The sequence below is a fragment of the Lynx rufus genome, unplaced genomic scaffold, assembly GCF_022079265.1.
Source record: "Lynx rufus isolate CCGP_SWC_20201006 ecotype Redwood Valley unplaced genomic scaffold, mLynRuf1.p SCAF_1, whole genome shotgun sequence".
Lineage (NCBI taxonomy): Eukaryota > Metazoa > Chordata > Mammalia > Carnivora > Felidae > Lynx > Lynx rufus.
In genome coordinates, this window is record NW_025814823.1 from 117,379,371 (window position 1) to 117,398,730 (window position 19,360).

A 19,360-nucleotide genomic window follows, 5' to 3' on the forward strand; every position below is an offset into this window, starting at 1 on the left:
GCAGTCTGGGGAAAGAGAGAAGGAAGTGGGCAGCTGCTCCCTCCCACCCAGCCTTTCACACACCCCCCAAAGCCCTCAAATCCTGGGATTTGGGACTTGAAATGGAGATTGTAGAAACCCGAGCATTGGAGTGAGGAGGCAGAAAGACCCAAGGCTTTTCTATCTGTTCCCTTCTCCTGTGCCCTTCCCCCCTCTTGTGCTGGTTTTTAAAATAGTTCCTGTCTATTTCTCAATCCCTGGTTAGTGTCCCAGGATTAGTCAGCCTCTCCGGCTTTAGTCACCCTCTCTACCCACTCCCAGGGTCTAGCTTAGAGTAAAGGGAGGCTGGGAGGAGAACTCTTGTCAGCTGGGCTGGGTCTTGGCTGGGAATTCCAGGGGCTTTAACCCTCCCACTGCCAGAGGACTCCAGCAGGAGCCCTTGGGAACTCAGGCTGAGTTGGGGAAATTCCTGGTTTTCCTTGCTGCACCCAGGGAGCATGTAGAGTAGAAGTAACAACACACACTATATGGTGGTGATGATGTGAGCGCTGCACCCAACACTGAGTGAGCTCTTACCAAGTGCCTGTGGACTCATGAAGCACTGTCTCATTTGAGCCTCACAAAAACCCAATGGGATAAGTGATCCTGTGCTTTTCTACCTTCAGTGTGCCTAAAAATCACTTGGAAATCTTGTTAAAATGCAGATTCCAAGTCTCCATTTCTAACAAGCTCTCAGGGTGATGCTAAGCTAGAGCCAGAATACTTCTCTAGACCCCGTTTCTTCTTGTATACAGTAGGAAGTTGGGCATGGGGTGTTCTCTGATGTTCCATAGCTCTGATACTGTGAACCTCTGTCTACCTTGTACCTAAGATACCTGGTTGCAGAGAATGGGCCAAGTGGGTGATGGGTATTAAGGAGGATACTTGTGATGACCACTGGGTGTTATAGGTCAGTGATGAATCCCTAAATTCTACACCTGAAACTAATGTTACCATATATGTTAACTAACAAGAATTTAAATAAAAATTTGAAATCCAAAAGAGAAATAATAGATATCTGGTCCCGGAATCATCTTTTTAGCCTCCTAGAACATGGCTCATTTTGTCTTCTGTCCTCTTCCTTTATCCTCAGAGTGATAAGATCCAACCTGATGGTGGTAGTGGTGACTCTCTCTACAGTATATGCTGAGATACACTTAGCCACCCCTGCTTTAACCTGTGATGGCTGCTGTGGCTTTGAGTTTAGTCTTTTACCTTCTCTGGGCCTTGCTTTCCTCATATATAAAGTAAGGATAAATACCATACCTCACTGGGTTGTCTCACTGAGGCGAAAGCCATCATGCATGTGCAGTATCTAGCAGAGTACTTGGCACAGAATAGTTGACACTAGTCAACTCCTGTTGCTGTTATGAAATGAATACCTGCAAAACCCCCTGACCCCCTGCTAACAACAGAACTGCTGAGTGCCCCCACTCTGTGGGCACCGGCTGGTGAAGGATAGGAGGACACACAGGCCCTAGTTGCAGCCCTCCAGGAGACCACAGTCTAGTGTGGAGACCAGAGAGGCTCCCGTGAGAAGGGTTAGGGCAAGGACTGGAGAGCTTTTATTTATGCCCTGAAAAATAACAGCATGTTTTAGGCCCTACATAATCTTGGTTAGTCTTCACCCAAACCAGAAGAGGTAGTTGTTATTTTTACCCCTTTTCATAGATCAGGAGACATAGGGATTGCCCCCAATTGGTTAGTAGGTAAAAGAGCTGGGAATCAAACCCAGTTGGTCTCACTCCAGAGCCACTTACCTCTGCCTCTTTGTTAGAGGGTATTTATCAAAAGGTGTTTATCCCCGTTTGATAGAGATGATATTCCCAGGGCTCATTGTGGTCAGGGCTGGGCGCTCTGCCCATTAACTGGTTGTGCTATAAAAGAGGGACCCAGAGTTTAGCTCTTCACCTTCCTCTCTCTCTTGCAGAAGCTGCTGATGGGGGCTCCACCCTGGGAGGGGGTGCTGGCACCATGGGCCTGAGTGCCCGCTACGGGCCCCAGTTTACCCTGCAGCACGTGCCGGACTACCGCCAGAACGTCTACATCCCCGGCAGTAACGCCACACTGACCAACGCGGCTGGCAAGCGAGATGGCAAGGCCCCCACCGGTGGCAATGGCAACAAGAAGAAGTCAGGCAAAAAAGAGAAGAAATAACGTGGAGGCCAGGCCAAGAGCCACGGGGCAACTTCCCTCCCCAACCAGCCCAGCCTCTCCGTATCTGTACCCAGGCCTCATATTTTCAGGGCTCACCCCCAGATACTGGTAGGGGTCCAGGCCATGCTCCCTTTGAGAAACAGAAACAAGTGCCCAGTCAACACCCCCCTCTCTGCCCCCAAGGGATTGAATATGCAAAAGGGAGTTCTGCTGGGAACCCCCATCCAGTCAATTGCTGTGCCCATGGGGGTAGTGGGGTTAGTGTAGACACCATTTATCACACCCCCTTTAGTTACAGCTGAACTTTGCCATCTTCCAAATTCAATCAGGCCCATCCACAATTCCCTGCCTCGCTCCTGTCACCCCACCCCCTCAGCAGCTCCTCTTTCTTGAATAAGGTGGTGGGGGTGTTGAGGTACCTGGTGACCTAAAAAGGCTCGTAGTTCTGAAGAGTTGGAAGGGCGTCATAACCTCTTGGCCTCTCCAGTTCTCAGACTGCCCCCAAAGCATGGTTTGGTGCCCGTCCCTTCATCTCCTTCCAGAGCCCAAGACCAAGCTCAAGTTTTGGCAGACATGGTCACCATTGCCATGGTACTGACGCTTGCTGGATTTAGGGAGGGCACTTTGCTACTGTGCCTCTTCCCAGCGCCCTTGGGACCAGTCTTTTGTTCTGTTTTTCATTGTTTGATGTTCCCACTGCATGCCGTGACTTCCCCCTCTCCAAACAAGAGACTTCATTGCATGTTCCAAGACAGTATGGGGTGGTAAGATAAAGAAGGGAAGGGTGTGGATATAGGGGATGGACAAAGCTTGACTTGCCAGTTATCAGGATCTTGTAGAAGGCTCTGTGTCCCCAGGGTACTGGCCAGATCCCCAATTCCAGCCATAAACCAAGTACCAGGCTGGACTCTCGTTTACCACATTCAAGGCTTGCTCACTCACCTCAGGCAGTGAGCTTTGGGCTGAGCTATTAGCACCAATGGATTTAAACTGGCATTATAGTCAAAGGAAGGTCTGAGGACGTTTGGGACCAGGTCCCCTGGAGAGGTCAGAGGGCCCTCTGTGGGTGCTGGGTACTCCAGAGGTGCCACAGGTAGAAGAATCAGTGTGGCCCTAGCAGTGAGGCAGGGCCAGCTAGGCGGTTCTTGGTCCCTGGGTTGGGGAGGCATGGAGCTACAGCAGGGACCAGGTGGACAGAAAGTCTCAGCCTAGGATCCGGGCTTCTCCACAGGGCCCCTGCACTCCTCCAGCCTCTGTTCCTTCATCTTGCCAGGTGCCATTTCTTCTCCGTGAAGGCCAATGCCCAGCCCCCCCCCCCCCCCCAGTCTGCTCCCTAGTGGCCAGAGCCTGGTTAAAGTCCCCCAGTGCCTCCTTGTGCATAGACCTTTTTCTGCCCATCCCCTTCTGCCCACCCCCTCCCCCAGGCCCGTACCTCCAGTGGGGCTGCGCAAGAACCCCACCCCGACCCTTACAGTAGTGTAGAGCCCCCTCCCTCTTTCGGCTGGTGTAGAATAGCCAATAGTGTAGTGCGGTGTGCTTTTCCGTGATGGCGGGTGGGCGGAGGGCTCCGCGCAGCCATCTGTCGTTGAATCCGCCTGCGGCGGCCCGTGCTGTGTTTTGTGCTGTGTCCATGCGCTGCGGCGACCCCGTCCCCTGTACTGACTCCTATAAGTGCTTCTCTTCGCATAGTCATGTAGCTCCCCACCCACTCCCCTTCCTGTGTCTCACGCAAGTTTTATACTCTAATATTTATATGGCTTTTTTTCTTTGAAAAAAAAAATTAAAAGGTTTCTTCTGAAAGGTTGAACGGTTCTGTGTAAGAGATGGAGGCTCCTAGCATGTGTGGATGAAGTGCTAAGAGGTGTATGCCGGAAGAAGGGCGGGATCGCGAGGCTATTGTATTTGCATCTTGGTTTTGTGTCGCTGCCCTTGAGTGTGTGACAGTCAAATGTGGCTGTGTGTGCTTGCAATACTGTTGTGCATATTTAACAGTATACAATCGACTGTAATTGCGCTTGTGGATCGGTATACCGTTGTGTGTAATCGTTTTATGGGTCTGTTGAGGAGGGGGATCTCTGAGCGCTGCGTGGCGCTGTGCAGTTGAGCGTGCAATTGTATGCTTGTGGCTCTCTCTCCCTTAAGGTTCTAAGCGCCAGTCTCCCGGCAGAATAGGAGACTCCAGAGCGGGGGAGGACTGTGTTGGCAATGGCTACAGAGCTGGAAATGGGGTGGTGGACATTTCCTTAGTTTCCCCCTCTTCCCTGCTAAAATCAACACCCCACAGTACCTTTGTGGGCTCCTTCCTAGGAGGGTGGATTCTCCTTTGACCACTCCCCTCCACTCTGGCTGCCTAGTGGCTTTGGGAACACCGCGCAAGAGGGCAGGCTACATATAGCCTGGGCCTTGGTTCACCCATCTGGAAGTCACCTTCCCACTCTCTGTGGCAAAGCCAAGGAAAAGTAGAAGGTTCATCACTTTGTTGCTGGGGATGGTGTGGGGTGCCCTGTGTCAAGGGGATTGAAGAGTATACAGGATAGATTGTCCGTAGACCCAGACTATCTTCCCTTGTTCCTCTTCTCCCTCTCTCCTTGTTTTTCCATTCACTTCTCAGCCCTCCTCCCCTCCCCTCTTCCTCAGTCTGCCTCCTTGGAACACAGTGGGAATTGGAGGTTGTCCTCTGCAGGAAGTACAGAGGAGAGAAGACAGGGCGCAGAGGAATGACAAACACAGACCCACTGGGGTTATCTGGCGGATCCGGGAAGGCATGCCTAACTGCAGGGTGGAAGGAGGCAGTCTGTGGGCTTCCTATGCGCATCCTCCCAGAGCCTGGTCATGTGTTTTGCCAGCTCCTGAAGTCGGTTGTCACGGAAACCAAGCCTTCCAACTAAGCATCTGGAGGCGACCTTCTTGTGTGGGAGGAAGGGTGGTGTGGACGGTTTCTGAGATGGAATTGGGGTTTTGTTTCTGAGAGCTGGGTTGCAGAGGGCGGGGTGCTGGCTGCCTGGGTTCTATTCCAGGCACGGCAGTAGATTGGCAGTGTGTGTGAGCAGCTGTGGTTGGTCCCCTAATTGGTATGTGTGCCTGTAAAGCTCTGAAACAGAAACGCGTGGCTTCTGGTGGGGGAGAGGGAGGAGGCAAGCAACCTACCCCCACATCCCCAGCCATACTGGGGAGGCAGCTGGCCCAGGCTCCAGCGCTATTTAAAAGGCTTTTATTTCCAGTTCTAGAGCCTGCCAGAATGGGTTTGTGGTCCTCTTCAAGCCCCTCATTGTCTATTCTGGGTCTGTTCATAGCTTGTAAGGTTCCTTTGTGTAGGTTACAGCGTGCTCAAGTATGGCTCTGAGCTGCAAGTCACCTGGAGCATGACCTCTGGCTTCTCACCTCTGCTGGCAGGCTCAGGTTTCTGTCCCCCTCTTCCCCCACATAAATTCCTCTAATCTGCAGTCTGGTTGGTCTGTGGCCACCAAGGGCGGGGGGCAGGGTGACATGAAGAGGGGGGATGGGAGAATCTTCCCTCAGCAAAAGAGACACAGGTACTGCCAGGACCTAGTAGTTCTTGACATGTGGGGGTGCTAGGAGGTGGAAAACTAGAACTGAGTTCAAGAAAAGGGTTCCAAACCACCAGGCTGCCAAAACAGAACTGGGGCTCTATTCCTTTGTAAGATGCAAATGTAAGGGCAGAAGCCTAAGCATGGTGTCTGTCTGGCACATGTTAGGCACCTTAAGCTTTTTGACAATGTCAGATCAATCAGGGATTTGGAAAATAGCTTAAAGTCACAAAGGAGGAGGTAAGGTAGTACTGTTTCAATGCTTTATTAACAGTTGGAAACAAACCCAACAAACTGGAGGTGATGACATCCCAGAAGCCCAAGAGGCAAGGGAAACAGGTTTGCATTTTGTCTTTTTAAATTTTTTATTAAATGCATCTTAGCAAAAGTAGATTAAAAAAGAAAGGGTCAAAGCCCCAGATGTCAGCAGGGAAGAGGAGGGGACCCAGGGGAGCAGCCTCCCCCCCCCCCCCCCTCAAAGGAGATGCTGTTGCCCCTTCACACACAGACAGCTGTAGCAAACGGAACCTTTGTTCCTGGCCTGAAGGCCTCCCTGCAGGAAGCCTCAGGTCTCCTGCGTTCCCCCCTTTGCTCCAACAACTTTAATTCTGGGTCAAGCCTGAGCAGTGTCATTCTCTCTCCTACCTGGGGGTGGAAGCTAAAAGCAAAGGAGGGCAAAGTGTCACCCTGAGCCAGAGAATCTGAGCTTCCTGGAGCCAGGGCCTCTGAACAGTCTGGCCTGCCCACTGTTCATAAGGGAGCAGGGGGACGCCGTGTGGCAACACTACTCACTTGCCCAGTGTCCAGTTAGCATTTGCACATTTGGCTTAATATATTAAATTTTTATTAAAAACTCTGTGGTCTCAGAGCTCCCACCACTGAGGCCTGGTCCACCTCTACCAGAGAAGAGCTCCTCCTGCCCCAGAACTAGATGATGGGAGAGAGAATCTGCACTGGACTTCAAGGGCCCAGAAGGCTTTAGGGTGGAGGTGGAGGTCCAGGGTGTTGTTCAGGACTGAGGCCTGTGGGGAGAAACCCCAGGGGCACCAGGACCTGCCATCAGTCTCTTACATTATGGAGGGGAAAGGGGGAAGGGATAGTTATTCTCTTAAAAAAAATCTCATATAAAAATAGATCCATTTGCAAAACAATTTCTCAGCCAGGAGGCTCCACCTCCCATTTCCTTGGAGACAGAGGGTGAGGTGTTGGGATGGTCACAATAAAGCCCATACTCCAGAGGAGATGCACCAAAGCTCCGGGGAAGATGTGAGGAGAGACCATGGCTCAGTAGCCTGGGGCAGGTATAGAAGGTTCACAGAGGCAGGGTCATAAAACATGGCAGCAGGCTGGGGACAGGTCCCACAATGTCTCTATATCCTGCCTGCCCACAGGCTCTGGCCTAGGCCATCGTGGAACAGATCAAGTGGTCCAGGTCCTTTTTGTTTTGGGAGGCCCTTCCCAGGAAGGTTTGGGGAGGGTGGGGTTTGCCTCCCCACTTCTCTGGGCACGGCTCCCAGTGTCACACCACTAGTAATAAATAACACTAACCGGGAGAGGGAAGAGCAGAGCAGAGGTGACAGCGATGAAAGGAGGGATACAGCCTAAAGGTTCACAAGCCCCATGCTGTTCTCAGGGCTAGAGAAACCACAAAAGAAAAGCACGAACCCAGCAAGATTGACCAAAGTGAAAGCCTACTGGAAAGGCAGGGGTTGAGAAAGCAGGTGGGGCCTGGTCTGAGACAAGGCCTCAGAGTGACAGAAGACCGCTGGGGTTAAGGCAGCAAACACGGAGCCTGCTTTGGTAATACAACAGCCAGGGCGGGCTGGGCTCAGGCCTCCCCACACTGCCTTCTCCTACTGGCCTCCAGGCAGCTGAAGCTGTGTGTGATGTACAGAGAGCAGCAGGCCAGAGAGTAAGACAGGGTCAAGGTAGTGGGAGCAGCCACCCCAGAGGAATATTTCCGTGACCCTTTAGGCACATGCTGCAGGGCAAGACAGTCTGGGGCTCCACTAAGGAAGCTGCTGGGGCCATAAGACCCAGCTTAGCTTGCACGGCCAACCAGCTCCTTGGGTTCTTCAAGGATTGTGGGGACTCCCTCATTGTTCTTGGCAACCTTAGGAGGAACAGTAGTCATGGCATCATCCTTGGTCAGCTCCGAGGCTAGCAGAGATGTGACTGCACACCCAGCCTTCCTGTTGGCTGCAAAGAAAAGACATGAGAGATCTTGTCCACAGAAGGCCCAATTTCTAATCCCTTTCAAACTCTGTAGCAGACATTCCGCCCAAAGCCATGCAAATGTGGCTGCACGGTCTGGTTCAGAAGGCCCTTCTTTGAAAGAAAGAGGGGCAGAGACCTAACAACATGTGGAATATACTTCCTAGGTGCAGAGAGCATGTGGTGCAGGCTTTCCTGTGTGAAAACTGTATACAGGTTTGAATATAGCTAGACAGAAAAAATGTGATTCAGGCTTGTTAGGTAAAACTTAAAGAGGAATGAAGTGCCCAAAATCTGTTTTCTCATCATAGAGTTGTTGGAATTAAATAGACTCAGGCTTAGTAAAGAGTAGTAGTTTTGTTTTCTTGGCTGTTTTCAGGAATCTCCTAGGCCAAAACTATTTCAAGTCAGACCCGGGGAGGCCTGTCCAGCCTTCAGTAGGCTGCTGGGGGCAACTCCTGCAAAGCGGAGCAGCAGCCACGCGCTGACGTCAAGTGCACGTCACACTCCCATGTGTACCCCTACCCCCCTTCCCTCTCCCCATGCCCACATGCCCAGCTCTTCCCCACCTCTTCAGGAGTAGCAGCTGGGAGACAAATGCCAAGGGCCCTACAAGGTATGTATGTCGGGGTGGGGTGAGTGGGTAATGAAAGGTATGTCAGCAAAGGCAGAGCTGCAGTCAAGAATGGTGAGGACAGGCCCCTACAAAGAAATCTCATTCCAATGTGTTAAGGGATGGTGACACTCCAGTTGTAATCTTAGAAAGAGAAGATCCAATTAAGCCATGAGTTTCTGTTCTCACTGCTGGGAGCCATCCCTAAGACTGTCACAATTTATGGAATGCAGATTTATGGCCCCAGTATCTTCATTCAACACAAAGGCAGTTCCTTGGGACCATGCCCATCTCATGTTCTCTGCTTCTTCCCATGCCCTACAAAACAGCACAGAAAGACCACATGTACACAAAGAACTGCCTGCCTGGGTCAAAGAAGCCAGACACAAAGGCTAAACGTGCTATGATTCCATTTCTATGAAATGTCTAGAATGGGTACATCCAGAGAGACAGAAAGTAGATTCACGATTGCCAGGGGCTGGGGGAATGACTGCCAGTGGGGATGGGGGTTCTTTCTGGGGAGGTAAAAATGTTTTGGAATTAGTGGTTACACAAACTTAAAAATATACTGAAACCACTGGATTGTAGACTTTAAAAGGGTGAATTCTAAGCATTTGATTTATATCTAAAAAAACCCAGCTTTTGCTGGGTCATGGGAAAGATGAGTGGAGAAAGCAGTACTTCAGCCTTACAGAAGCAAGAACAGCTTGCTAAATGATGGGGGCAGCTCTGGGACAGGCGCAGGAATGAAGAGGTCCAGAGGAAGCAGTGAACAAAGCGCCCATAACACCTTTGCCTTGTTTGGACCAGCAAAAAGCTTTAGGCAGCGCAGAAGCCAAACAGGGGGAAGGCCCACCCTTTCACTAGAGAGCCAGCACTGCTGTGTTCACACAACAGAGGCCACCCCTAAGTCAGGGAGCACACTGCATGCCCACAGGTTACCAGTGTATAGGTCTCCTCCTCCTCCAACTCCTCCTGCCAGGGGCACAATGGACTGTCTAACAAGAGGAGAAAGAAGAGTGAAGGCCCTGACTGAGAGGCACAAGGGCTCACCCTCTGGTTCCAGGTGGAAGGTATGTGACCTATACTCCAGGTGTTCCACACAGGCCACTACTGTGACTATAAACATGTGCTACCGCCTCAGTGACTGGGGTGGGGACAGTGTGACTAGGGAAGTCTACATGTATGTGCTTAGATCTTCTTAGCCTCAGCCCCACTTAGTTTCTGCTCTTCTCTAAATTTACTCCCTTCTCTAGGACCCTTCTTATGTCCAGAAAGGCAATGGCTTGATGTCACTCAAGTGTGCCTGTGTATTTATCCTCTAGCAGTTGAGAAAATATTGCCAACGATTTGTGTGTGACTAAAGAAATGCATTTGTGTTGAAATAATTTGACTCCAGACCCCAGAGGGAAAAGAATACTGGGTCTTCAGGGAGACCTGTCCTGGGCAACATGGGAAAAGTCTGGTTTCTTCCTCTAAACTAAGTTGATACCAGTTGTACCTAATCAAGCAGTGTTTCTAGGTTTTCTAGATTCCAAAAGATTCTGATGCTTTACAGGTTTCACAAAAACTAAGAGTGGATGGTAGGTGGGGGGAAGACCAAAACTTCCCTTAAAAAAATTTTTTTTTTAGTGTTTGTTTTTGAGAGAGAGAGAGCACGCACATGAGCGGGTGAGGGGCAGAGAGGGAGACACAATCCGAAGCAGGCTCCAGGCTGAGCTGTTAGCACAGAGCCCGACATGGGGCCCAAACTCATGGACCGTGAGATCATGACTTGAGTTGAAGTATGACACTTAACCAACTGAGCCACCCAGGTGCCCCCAAAACTTCCCTTTTAAACCTAGAAAGTAAGTACACAGGGATGTGGCCTAAGATGTGGCCTTTCTCAGAAATGAGAAAGCTCTTATTGGAACTGGAAAGAGAATCAACAGAACTCAAGAATTCTGGCTTCCACTCTGTCTTCGGGGCCACAGTTATACTCAACAGTTTGAACAATTAAGAAAAAGTGAGCTTTCCCCTCCTTTCCCTACCTTGAGTACTTGAGACTATTGACAAGTAGCCATAGAAGCAGATACATAATTTGACTATATTAGATCAAGGAGGATTATTAACTCAAAATAGAATAGTCTCACAGCCTGTGGGGAAAAGGGAACAATGTTGAGACTTGGGTCAAAGGTCTCTGAAGACAGATTCCTAGAAGTTCAGGTGGGCTAAGATAAAAACATCAGCAAAATCCACCAAGCATATTATAACCAGAAAAAGTCAATGATTTGGAAAAAAGACATTTCATTTATAAAATGCAGGCTAGAAACTGCTACTGAAGAGGAAGTGTTCTTGTTAATAAGCTTCCTTGGGGGAGAGGAAACTAGGACAGATGAGACAGTCATTACTGTCCTAAAAGAACTCATTACTGTCTAAAACTTGCCTAATTATAATACCTGTCCTATTTTTACAAAAGCAGAGGGAGAATAAGGAAATACTCTTAACCTTCTATAGACAGGTAGACATCAGAAAACTCCCTGAAGCAACGGTACCGTGTCCAGTGCTCTCTGCCAGAAGGTATGAAAGAATACTCTGGCCTACACAGAGGGGTCACTGTCCTGTCCGGTCCATCAAGTAGGCTTAGTGGAAATAGCCCTGGACTTGGAATCACAAAAGGGGGCTACAGTTCTAGCTCTAGCTCTTCTGGGTCTTAATTATTTTCATCTATGAGGAGGTCAGATGCTAATCATTAAGGTCTTTAGAGGCTCTCCTGACTCTAAGGTTCTATTAGTGTAGGTGGAGCTTAGAGGGAAGGAAAGGAAAAGAAAGATGAATTTCTTCCTTGATTTTTATCCCAGTGGGCAGATGGCCTGTATATAAGAGGCCACAATTCAGACATGGAGATAAAGTTGAGTCATTAAAACCACACGCTGACTCAATCGTCAGCCTGAAATAGTAGCTGTAATACAATCACATGGATTCTTCCCTTTGACACTCAAACCATTGTTCTCCCACACCCTGCAGATCACAGCAGTTTACATGTCACTTTTAATGAACTGGCCCTGATAGTAACTCTCCTTTTCTAACTCAATGGTTCTTTGTATACTTTGTACTCAGTATACACTCCCTCGGGTCTCCAGAGACAGGAAAATTTTTTTTTTTAAAACATTCCTTTAAATACTAAGGAAAAGGCCAGGGTCTTTGAGGCTGGGACAGCTGGGACTGAGGAGGCCTGTGAGGCAGATCTGCTTGACAGGGCTTCAGTTTTTTGGCTCAAAGCAATTGATCACAAGGGATAGAGGAGGCCAAGCAAGGAATGGACCAGCTAAGTGCAGGAGCCACTGAAGGAAACCTGTAGCCACCAGGGCCTATTTTATAGTTTGAGAACGGGGCCTTCTGAGTCCAGCCTCTTTTATGTCTTCTCTTATTCTTTTGTCCCATGACAACAGGATTTTTAAAGCTGGAAAGGACCCAAGAGACCATTTTAGTCCAGCTCAAGAAGAAACAGAATCGCCTACAATTGTCCAAGGTACATAGCATCAGAGTTACTTGACTCTGGGTCTTTTGATTTCTACCTGATGCTGGTCACACTCTACTATGATAGAACCTTTACAGCTAGTGTGAGGCCAGATCACTTTAGAGGACATGAATGCACTGTCTAAGCAGGATACCAGAGTAAGTCAAAGTGTCTCCCCTAAGAGATTCTCCTAGACACCCAGAGCCCAGGAAGATTAGGTTACAGGATGGAACCAATTTAAAAATCATGTAGTTCTCTGCTGCACTATCTCCTAGTATCATTCTCCTATTCCTTCTTACCCTGGGAAAATAGCATTTTGACTAATTTGGATCCTCTGCTGAAAGGTTATGTTCCAATAAAATCCCTGCTTCCTCTGCCTGTGAGTCCTGGTTTCCTACTTGGGAAGAAGTAGAGAATGGGGCCTCCCCCACAGAGGGAAGACATTGATGTCTGGCTGCCTGTGTACAGGAAGCATCTGGCATTCTAGTATAGTTTCAGAGGAAGAGGCTTAAAAAGGGAATTCCCCACCAAAAATCTGATGCAGGTTGGCATTTAGCTGAGAGAGTCAACAGTGAGATGCAATGTACTTTCTTTTGGCTAGAAATACCTCATGTAAGGCCACATCACCTTATATGGTGAGTAGAGAACAATGTCACAAGAACCTGTAAAAACTAAACAAAATAAATACTACCAGCTGCACTCTCTACTCAAACACTGATCTGTAAGACTAAACGTACCCAGGAAGTTCTAAGTCCATCATAATCACCTATTCTTGCACTAGAGAACCTCTTCTCAAAGGATGCTAAGACTTGTAAATGAGGGATTCTCCTATTTAGGGAAGGTTCAGAGGTTGTACAGAAGAGCCCTCAGAAGGGAATTTCCCTTTGGGAATTCAGAGTATGGGCAAAAATAGGCAGCAACCTTTGGGCCAGGACACTAAGTTTATGGCAGCTAGCATGCTCTATACCCTTCATCCCAGGGTCCCCTTTCCAGGCTATGATAGGTACTTTAAGCCCTACAGATACCTCTGTGTTAACAGCTAAGCGCTGGCCAAAGCAAGCTGCACACCTCCTCCTTACGATAACCTTAAAGCGCTTTCAAACAGACCTACAGAATATACCAGCCAGGGAATAGGGAACACATCTTTAACTCTCTCAAAAATAGAAACCCTTGATGACTGCCTTTTCTGTTATTCCCACCCTCAACCTAGGAAAAAAGCCATCACTCCTAGTCCCAAAGGGCCTTCGCCAAACCCAATGGTGCAAGTCAGCCCTGCATGAGGGACGGTGTTGGCTCTACCTTCTCGTGGACCAGTCTCTTAGCCACTGTGCGCTTCCCTCCAAGGAAACTTATCTACCGATCCTTCCCCCATACGAATGCCTGGATCATCTGTCCTCCTATCCTCGTAATTCTTCTTAGAGGCTCTGGTTCAACTTAATCCACTTATATCTTCTGAGGGTTGTGGGGGAGTAAATAGGGAACACAAAGGCAGTGGAAGCTAACTCACCCAAGGAAAGGCAGTTGTCAGAGACAGTTCTTCCAATGGATTGCTGCTCTTTATTATTACATGTGAGGATAATGATGCCTAACCTTCTCTGTCTTTTCTGCTTGTGAAGTTGAGTAAGGACTCTTAACTTTTCTTTGTATTTCCTACATCAAATGTACACTTTCAGTCCCACGAGACCTAGTTCTTCAGGTCAGTGCTTTCTAATATGAGAGGAAGAGGCCTCGACAACCCACTCTTGATGCAGGGCCTACTGTGAGGAAGTTTCTAAACTGTCAGAGCATCTTTACCCGTTCTTCAGCCCAAGACAAACAGCCTCACCCCTTCCAGGCCCAGGCTGGGCTTCCCCTGCTCACTTACCCTGACGGGGTCCTCTCTTCCGTCGGAATGCTGCGCCTGACTGCAGAGCTTCCAGAAGACTGTCCATCACACCTGTCTCATCGCCCTCTGTCATGAACAAAGATGGAGATGTATGCTTTTCAGCCTGAGCAGCATGCAGCATTGAGCCCCACACATAATGTATGGACTGTTGATTGGCTTCCTGTCACCCACAGTGGCTAAGGGCTGAGAGCAGACAGAGGGCCCAACCCCACAGCCCATGTTTACTTGCATCTGTTTGAAAATGGTTAAAAGAAAAGGTTTGGCTTACTATTAACCACTGCAGACCTTGGGGTATTTCCTGGCAGTACCCTCCTTCCTATCCCAACCAGGACTAGCACAGAGAATTGCAGAAATGCCCAAGTCTAATTCCAGAATAAGCACACAGACTGGGATTATGAAATTAATATGGAATATTATCACTCGCTCTTTATCCTGAAGTGTTTCACTCCAGTTCACATAAACATGTCAGGGAGAGCCTGGTTCCAGTTTCAGAGCAGGGCTGAGGAAAAAGGAGAAACCCCTCATCAAGACTGAATTTCTCGTAAGTACTGACCCCTGTGGCTGCATCTTCCAGAACCAGCTCAGCATGTAAGCAGAGCATCCTGGCTGGAATGTAAAGAGTTAATGTAGAATTCTCGTTCCAGCCAGGCTCTGTTTCCATGGCAACAGCTCAGGGTGGTGAAATCTGAAACTGAAATCCCAAGGAGCCTGCGGGCTTGTTAGCTACAAGGCTGGGCTCACTGCTCCCCGCGCCACCTGCTGGCTGAACATCACCAGTGCAGGTGACCTACATTTCCAACCTCCTGCATTGCCTTGGGGACCCGGGCCAGGGCCAGGTCTTGCTGCACAGCCAGGTGAGTAGGTGCAGCTTTCATCCTGCATGTCAGCTGGACTCCACCTTTCCCTACATCTAGGGACAAACCCTGGCCGCCAGGGGAGAAAGTGGGAAAGTGAAAGATAGTTGGCGTGGGCTTTAACAGCATTTGCAGAACAAAATGTTGTGGCTTATATATATATAACTATAGGAAGGACTGTGGAAATGCTTCCCAGAAAAATAGGAAGAAAAGAAAAAAGTGTAGGCTGTTCTGCTCCTTAAGGTCCCGGGCCTCATCACAACAGGAGCTGCCAAAGAAAAGTCCTTGGGAGGAAGAGGTGCTAGAGCAGCTCTGGTCTCTTGTGCTCAGCAAAGCACTTGATTCTTGCCAGACTTGGAGGCCCTAAGAACCCCTTTACTTAGATGGCTGGTGGTGCCTCAGGTTCAAGAAGGGTGGCATCAGCTAAATTCTGTGCACAATGTATACTACAGTTCTCCTCACAGAAGAAGCTGACAGAGGCGGGGGCAGGGCATAAGCAGCAGGAAGGCAGCAGAGACCGGAAACAGAAGGCCAGTAATTAAGGCCATATGTTTCAACAAAGACATGCTTCTGGTAGTGAAACAGATTCTGCTAACGAAAAAAGAGAGTGGCCAGCTCCCATGCCCCCTCTCCACAAGTGCAATCCCTTTATAATCTGATAGGTACACGCAGTTATGTGTGCACAGTGTGGACAATTCTGCTGAAGTACTGAGGACACAGCCCTTAGTGAAAATAAGCACAAAGGGAGGGCAAGCCACCAGTAAGAGATGGGAGTGGGTCCAGGAAAACATTCTGGGGAAAAGAACAGAAGATTTAGTAGAGGATACAAAGAACAGGCCAGCGGAACATTCGGACAGGCAGAACAATACGTGTTACAGCAGTCCTAGATCACCGGGGAGATGAGACCTAATGCGGGAAAACTGGCAAAGGAGAGAGAAGGGTTTGAGCTCGGAGAACTGGATTGCGCATGCAGGGGAGCTGAGGTGAAAGTCCAGCATCAGGCTCTTGGAGGTAGAAGACTGCCAACAATCTTTTGCCAGGAGCTGAGCTCAGACATGAGCTGTTCTCTCTGGCCTCTACATTCTAGGCAGAGAAGTCCTGCAAATGTTCCTGTTTCAACCCATTAGCCCTTCTCCTCCACTTCTTACCTGCATTCATGTCTATGAGTTGCTCTCTCTTCTGCTGCTTTTCCAGCCGCTCCTTCTCTGCCTTCTCCTTGGCTAGTTTTGCTCGCCGCATCTTTTCCTCTGTCTCCCGCCGCTTCTGGTTTTCCTTGACTGCTTGCTGTGGAGGAAAACAACAACACGAGGGCATGTATGCACTTACACATATGCCCACCCAACACTAACCAATGTGAAGCCAACCAATGTGGAAAGTGAGAAATGTCCACAAAAGATTCAGTCCGCAAATAGCCCTTGCTCACCACAAACATATTCTTAAAGTTGTGCAGATCCATGAAGAATTCTTCCACAGACACCTTCTTGGGGTCAAAGAGGAAGTACTCTCCCAGCTCCTTATAGAGGGTCTCCATGTTACAATGCATCATCCGCAACTTGTTATACTGTTCCTGTGCGTCCTTCACAAAGCTGTGCGGCCAGGAAGTAAAGGACCAAGACCAAGAAGCAGATCCACCTCTCTGGCCCCGAGGAACACTCAGAGATGCATGCTGGCATGCACAAGGATGTTCAGCATAGCACTGTTTATAACAGCAAAACCGAGAAGCAACCTAAATATCGAAAATAGGGGAATGGCAAGCCATAAACCATGGTCCACCTACAGAAAAGGAGGTGGCAATTAAAAAAGAGGCTGTTCTCCATATATTGCTGTGGAACCTGGGCTTAAGACATATTATATTCAAAAAGAAATACAACACAGTTTTGATTTAAAGTAAATTCATGAGGTAAAAATCAGAAGTTCAGTGGTAGTGGTTACCTTTGGTAAGGGGAGGGAGAAGAGAATACATGTGTGTGTGTGTATGTGTGTGTGTGTGTGTACTGGAGATGGGGCAAAGGGTAAGGTGTCAGGGAGGAATTTTCGTTTATGTGCATGGGTTTTTTTTGTTTACAGAATTTTTTTCAAGAAGGAAAAATTGTCTATGACCAGATCTATCCTGCTGTTCCCCCATGGGACATTTTCCTTCCCTTCCTAAGAAGCAACTCCCTCATTTTAAGAAAGGATATAGTCATTTTTTCAACAAACTTGTCTTTCTCATCTGTGGCAGCTGGGAAATTCTGAACATCACGTTCCACATCAGAAATCTGTTTCTTCATTTGATCTAGGTTCTTTTGCAAGTTTTCAGCAGAAACTAAAGGAAACACACAAAAACAGAAAGAGTTCATGATGAGTCTCAAGACCCTCAGCCTCCAGTCTTTGGGGCCCAGGCTCTGTCCATACAGCTGTACCCAGTTATCCTGGCTCTCACACTCTCTCCTCTAGCTGTTTCCCACATTTCAGTTTCCATCTTTCCAGTTCAACTATAAATTACTTGATAACTGAACCTCCAGCCTCCACAAGGAGAAGACAGGTTTTATTTAATTTAACAAGAACCTATGAAATTCCCTGGGATCTTGGTCTCATTTATTGTAGGGCACACAGTTGAAGGGGAAGGAGATATACACAGAAATACAGAGGAAGGGCAGAAACCTGTTCCCATTTCTACCGAATGCTGCTTTTTCTTTGTGTAGTTCCAGGATGATGAGGCCTGATTTTTGACAATCTAGTCCATGCTTTCTGAATAAAAATAACAGCTGACCTAGACTAAAAACACCTACCTTTCTTCCAGTTGTTTTTTAGTATTTGGGATTTCCCTAAGAAAGGAAAGAGTGCTTCCCACTTCTATACACGGAGACCTCCCCTCTGCCTGATAATCCTCTCCCCGTGGCTTAGACATCATGCCTAAACCCTCTCCCATTCCCACCTAAAATAGGCAGAACTGAAAACTATCTAAGATAAGATCTAGACCGTGTCTTACTTCCGTCCCCATGCAGAGATTTTGGGGGCCTGAAATAGCCTTCTAGTTTTGCCCCAACCTGCCCCACCTCGGCTGGCTTTCTCCACATGGGCAAGCTCATCTGGAAACTTGAGGACATCAGGATGGTCATTCTCGCACAACTCAGCCAAGAAGTGCAACAGTGTCATCTTCTGATCTGTGGACTTGGTGTCTCGAAGCTTGGGGAAAGAGGAGAAACTGTCAGTCTTGACATACCCAAGATCACCTGAGACCAACAGTATTTTGCCACACTGGGCCCCCAGAGGCCGGCAGCCTTCCCTTCTGTTGCTCTGCTCTAAATCCTTGGCTTACCTTACAGAGGAAGCTGATGTTGAAGCCGAAAGCACCGGCATTCCTGGAGCCAGCATTCATGTAGTTTCCAACAAGTAACGTAATCTCCAGGAGTTTAGAGAAGCTCTCACTCTTTCGTAACTCCTCACACGCGGCAGTCACAGAAACAATCTCTGGCTTAATATTCTCCACTTGCTCACTAAACTGTAGCTTGAAGAGGATGGCGTTGAGGCGAGGCCGCAGGCGGGGCACAGTGCCCATCTGGTGAGGAAGACAAGCAGTTTGGTACAGCAGGCAGGGAGAGGGAAAGTCAGAAAAAACGTACAGGCTTGAGCCTCTCCTATAGGAGGCTCTGAGTTCAAGAATACCAAGCAGAGAGAAACATTGGTTCAAAATAGAAAAGAAGGCAAGGAACAAGTACCATGGCTACTCTGGGGGAGCAGAGGAGCAAGGGAGTCAGGGAAGAGCTTACTACCATAGGCCTCACTCACCACCACACCAAACTGCTCCGACTCAGCCAGATCATCATATTCATCCTTTAGTTCAGAAAGCATTTTTAACTGCTCTGGCTCTGGCATCTGCTTAATGAGGTTCTGAAAGAGAGAAGGGACTGTCTCAGTTTGAGGGGGAAGAGCTGACAACTTGGGCCTCCTGTCAGCCCCCCACTGTGCCCAGGGACCACAAAGAAGGAAACATGGATTGGGGGAGAGGTAGCTAGTGAGATGGCAGGACTTTTGAAAAATATACCAGGAATAACCTAACCACCAGAGAGACACGGACGCTTACCCAAAGCCAGCGTTCCATAAATCATCCTCTAGACCATTATGCTAGAGGACCTCATCCTCTACCCAGAGAGGTGATGAGGCTAGTGCACCGCGATGTGAAGAGCCAATCCAGCAGAACCACCTTGCTCCTTACCTGGATCATAGACTCAGTGAGAACAGACTCATTCACCTCCAGGATGACATTCTTAATCTCTTGATAGGCCATGCGGAATGAACCCAGAAAGATGGCTGCCAGAAAATGAGACTATTAAAAACCTCCACCAGCTCCCCACTGCCTCTGTAGCTAAAATCCAAGTTCTTGAGTCCAGTGTGGAAGGTTCCCACCTCCCAGCTTTCTCTCTCATGAATCCCCACATTTTGGCATATACCAGCTACACCGTTCGAAGTACACATTCAACAAACACTGTGGCTCCTGGCCTTTGCTCACACAGGAAGATTTTGATCTTCTCTATCTCTATACATCCAAGCTACTCACCCCACTCTATTTTTAGTTCCCCACTCCCATGA

The 19,360-nt window shown here is 48.6% G+C and overlaps 2 protein-coding genes across 8 annotated transcripts in view; one reads left to right on the plus strand and one right to left on the minus strand.

The window, feature by feature from the left end:
- LOC124516700 (protocadherin gamma-C5) overlaps positions 1–3,969 on the plus strand; it is a 79,992-nt gene extending 76,023 nt beyond the window's left edge. For all 4 annotated transcript variants that reach the window (XM_047086102.1, XM_047086104.1, XM_047086103.1 and 1 more), the window contains exon 4: positions 1,949–3,969. In XM_047086102.1, the coding sequence (XP_046942058.1) occupies positions 1,949–2,175 (227 nt within the window). In that variant the 3' untranslated portion in view covers positions 2,176–3,969. The remainder of the gene's footprint in view (positions 1–1,948) is intronic.
- A 2,238-nt stretch (positions 3,970–6,207) lies between these two features.
- DIAPH1 (diaphanous related formin 1) overlaps positions 6,208–19,360 on the minus strand; it is a 101,556-nt gene continuing 88,403 nt past the window's right edge. For all 4 annotated transcript variants that reach the window (XM_047086110.1, XM_047086109.1, XM_047086108.1 and 1 more), the window contains 9 exons: positions 18,987–19,081; positions 18,560–18,661; positions 18,090–18,329; positions 17,827–17,956; positions 16,969–17,093; positions 16,212–16,376; positions 15,937–16,072; positions 13,914–14,000; positions 6,208–7,922 (listed from right to left, as the gene is read on the minus strand). In XM_047086110.1, coding sequence (XP_046942066.1) covers positions 7,765–7,922; positions 13,914–14,000; positions 15,937–16,072; positions 16,212–16,376; positions 16,969–17,093; positions 17,827–17,956; positions 18,090–18,329; positions 18,560–18,661; positions 18,987–19,081 — 1,238 coding nt within the window. In that variant the 3' untranslated portion in view covers positions 6,208–7,764. The remainder of the gene's footprint in view (positions 7,923–13,913; positions 14,001–15,936; positions 16,073–16,211; positions 16,377–16,968; positions 17,094–17,826; positions 17,957–18,089; positions 18,330–18,559; positions 18,662–18,986; positions 19,082–19,360) is intronic.